We start from the raw sequence: 3,306 nt of genomic DNA, 5'->3' as shown, positions 1-3,306 counted from the left end.
ACATATTCCAGAAAATTGTTCATTATTTGATCTTAGAAATTTGATCAAAAATGAAATAAACACTACTCGAGACAATGTTGAGATCTCATACCAAGTAGCTAAAAGTGAGCCACCAATAAAGATGTTGACTAACAACTCGGTGCTTTTTTAAATAGACTTGAAGAAGAGTTGCAATTTATACTTGAGTTACCATTGTGCATAGAAGAATGCTATTATACTTCATTCCAAAATACGGCAACAATTTTAACATATATTGTTTTGAAATAATGTTATATGTTAATAAAAAGAATAACTTTAGTTTTTGTGATAGGTTACTAATCATGCATTGATCCAAACACATTACCAACATTCAGGAAAAAAAAATCAAGCTACAATACACAACATGGGGATTGGTTCCTTGGTACTAAAAGCAAGAACAATAATTGAAAGTGAGATATTTGAAGATGGTACCTCAAGTAACCATAATTCCAGAAGACTTGCTGATTATACTAATGAAGTTGCTGACTTCATCATTGAAGAAACTACAAGAAACAAAACAAAAAGGGAGGAAGATAAAACAATCATTGAAACTCACAAGTTGCAAAAACATTAGTAGAAGGATAACTTTTCAAAGATAAAAAAATGTTCAAATCTGGACTTTGCTACTATGCCATGATCAATAACTTTCAATTTAGAACAAAGAGATCAGAACCAAGAAAGTATATCACTTGTGTGGATGAGAACTGTAAACGGTATGTTAGAGCTTCTACATTCAAACATACTGAATATTTCAAAGTTAGGAAGTATGTGAAAGAGCACACATGCTCATTGGTTGTCATCATGGAAGATCATAGACAAGCAAATTGCAATGTCATTGGAGAGCTCATCAAGACAAAATTTACAACAATCAAGAGAGTGCACACACCAAATGATATCATAAAAGATATGCTTGATGATTATGGAGTATCTATGAGTTACTCAAAAGCTTGGAGATCAAGAGAAAAAGCTATAGAATTGGTAAGAGGAAAGACAGATGAATCATACCAACAGTTACCGATGTATCTTCATATGTTAAAAGTAGCAAATCCTAGAACCATTACTAGCTTGACCACAAACGACAAAGATCGATTCAAATACTTGTATCTAGCATATGCACATTCCATCAAAGGATGGCAACATTGTAGACCAATTATTGTGGTTGACGGAACCTTCATGAAATCTTCATATCGAGGCACATTGTTCATAACATCTACAATGGATGCAAGTAACAATATTTTTCCATTAGCATTTGGTGTTGGCGATTCAGAGAATGATGAAGCTTGGGAATATTTCTTCACAAAGCTCAAAGAAACATATGGAGAACGTAAAGTTAATATGTTGTATTTATCTTATTTTTGTTTCTAATTCTTATAAAATGTCACCTATTTAAATTTTGATGCCCCAGGTTACTTTTACTTTCTGAATAAAATTATTATTTTGTTCATGTTACTAACAGTAAAATCCTAATACTAAAATTATTTTTGCAGATCTAGTAATCATATCTGATAGACATCAAAGCATCGAAAATGTTGTTCAAATAGTATACCCTAATGTCTTCCATTAAGCATGCATTTTTCATCTACTTAACAACATTAAGGCCAATCTTCATATCCATGGAGATGATTTGACTATAAACTTTGTTAAAGCAGCAAAAGCATATACATTGGTTGGGTTTAAGTACTATATGGTTGCTCTTGACAAAATAGATGCACGTATAAGGCCTTACTTAGAAAAAGTAGGTTACTGTACATGGGCGAGATCTCACTCACCAAAAAGGAGATATACCATGATGACATCAAATATAGCGGAGTCTATTAATGCAGCAAATAAAGCAACAAGAAATTTGCCAATAACCTTAATGTTGGAATGCATAAGAAGCGTTGTACAAAAATTGGTTTGGACTAATGGGAATGAGGCGAATGGAACCTTTACAGAGATATCATCAGAAGCAAAAGCTGTGCTGAGAGAGAACTATTTAAAATCTATTAAATTTGAGGTATCTTGTTTGCTTTTAATTGATTAATACTATATTTTGAAAACTAAAATAAAGTAACCTGATATATTAATATACTGAAAAAATTTGTACCAGGTGACATTATTCGTAATAGCTTTTTTTTATTAATATTTTACATATGTTTGACAGGTGAGACAATACAACATTATTTTTTCAGAAGTGATTGAAGCAAGATGAACATATATAGTCAATATTCAAAAGAAAACATGCACATGTAGAAGGTTTCAAGAAGATGAAGTACCATGTTCACATGCACTTGCTGTCATTGCAAAAAAAAAAGGATAAATTGCTATGAGTTTTGTTCTGCTTACAAAACTGAAAATATTGAAAGCAACTTATGCAGAAACAGTTTACCTTTTGCCACATGAGGATGAATGGAGTCTACCAGAAGAATTGGACATACTTGTCGTACCTCTAAAAGGAAAAATTCCTCCCGGTAGACCAAGGAGGAGAAGAATAAAAGGACGGGGAGAGCCAAGAGTGGTTATGAAGTGTGGACGATGTGGCAAATCTGGTCATAATAGGAAAATACAGAAACCTACCTATGGAGAAGCCACACAAGCCAACCAAAATAAGAGAATTATTCATTTAGTTTTACTTAAGGATGTTGCTCGTTATATTCATTCATAAAAAGGGAACAAGTTACTATGGACACCATACTACATAAGGTTGTAATGATTTGTTACATTCTTTACTTTGGGAGAACATTAGTTATTTTGCTTAAATGAATATTGATCAAACTTTGAATACTTTTTTTAAAAAAAAAAGATGATAAAAAATGAAGAAGAAAAAAAGTAACCTAGTGTGTTTGGCATGTTTTACAAAGTAACCTAACTATATAAGAAAGTAACCTAATATCAGTATTTTGAAATTCAATTAAGTTTAATTAATTAACCTGGTACCATTAAAATTTCAATTTATCTAGATTTGTTTTTGTTTCAAGTATAATTTTAATATTTTTACTTATAAAAAATGGTGTCTTGATTTAAGAGAAAAAGTAACTTAGTATGTCTATTATGATTTATAAAGTAACTTGGTTTATAATACAGTTCTTCTTCATCATCTGGGCTTAGCTACTAAACCCAATTATTGTTACTGAGAGTCATTGAAACAAGAATTAGAAGACAGCTATTCATTGAAAAAGATTAGGAAAATTATCAAAGAAAGAGCTTCCCTACAAGGTTGTAATGGACACCATACTACACAAGGTTGTAATGATTTGTTACATTCTTTACTTTGGAAAAACACTAGTTCTTTTGTTTAAATAAATATTG

General features: G+C 31.2%; 1 protein-coding gene across 1 annotated transcript; it reads left to right on the top strand.

Moving 5' to 3' along the window:
- The first annotated feature begins 382 nt into the window (after nt 1-382).
- On the top strand, nt 383-2,209 carry LOC115695277 (uncharacterized). The gene is made up of 4 exons (XM_061118153.1): nt 383-576; nt 675-1,347; nt 1,616-2,014; nt 2,162-2,209. The coding sequence occupies exons 1-4, from the start codon at nt 383-385 to the stop codon at nt 2,207-2,209; spliced, it is 1,314 nt and encodes a 437-aa protein (XP_060974136.1).
- The last annotated feature ends 1,097 nt before the right edge of the window (nt 2,210-3,306 follow it).

The sequence above is a fragment of the Cannabis sativa genome, chromosome 6 (assembly GCF_029168945.1).
Source record: "Cannabis sativa cultivar Pink pepper isolate KNU-18-1 chromosome 6, ASM2916894v1, whole genome shotgun sequence".
In the NCBI taxonomy this organism is placed as follows: Eukaryota; Viridiplantae; Streptophyta; class Magnoliopsida; order Rosales; family Cannabaceae; genus Cannabis; species Cannabis sativa.
Note: the sequence above shows the minus strand (reverse complement) of the source record. Positions and strands in the feature narration are given on the sequence as shown.

Coding starts and splice junctions, on each gene's coding strand:
- LOC115695277 (XM_061118153.1), top strand. CDS start 383: ATGGGGATTGGTTCCTTGGTACTAAAAGCAAGAACAATAATTGAAAGT. Junction 1,348..1,615: donor AAACATATGGAGAACGTAAA/GTTAATATGTTG, acceptor AACAACATTAAG/GCCAATCTTCATATCCATGG. Junction 2,015..2,161: donor TAAAATCTATTAAATTTGAG/GTATCTTGTTTG, acceptor TATGTTTGACAG/GTGAGACAATACAACATTAT.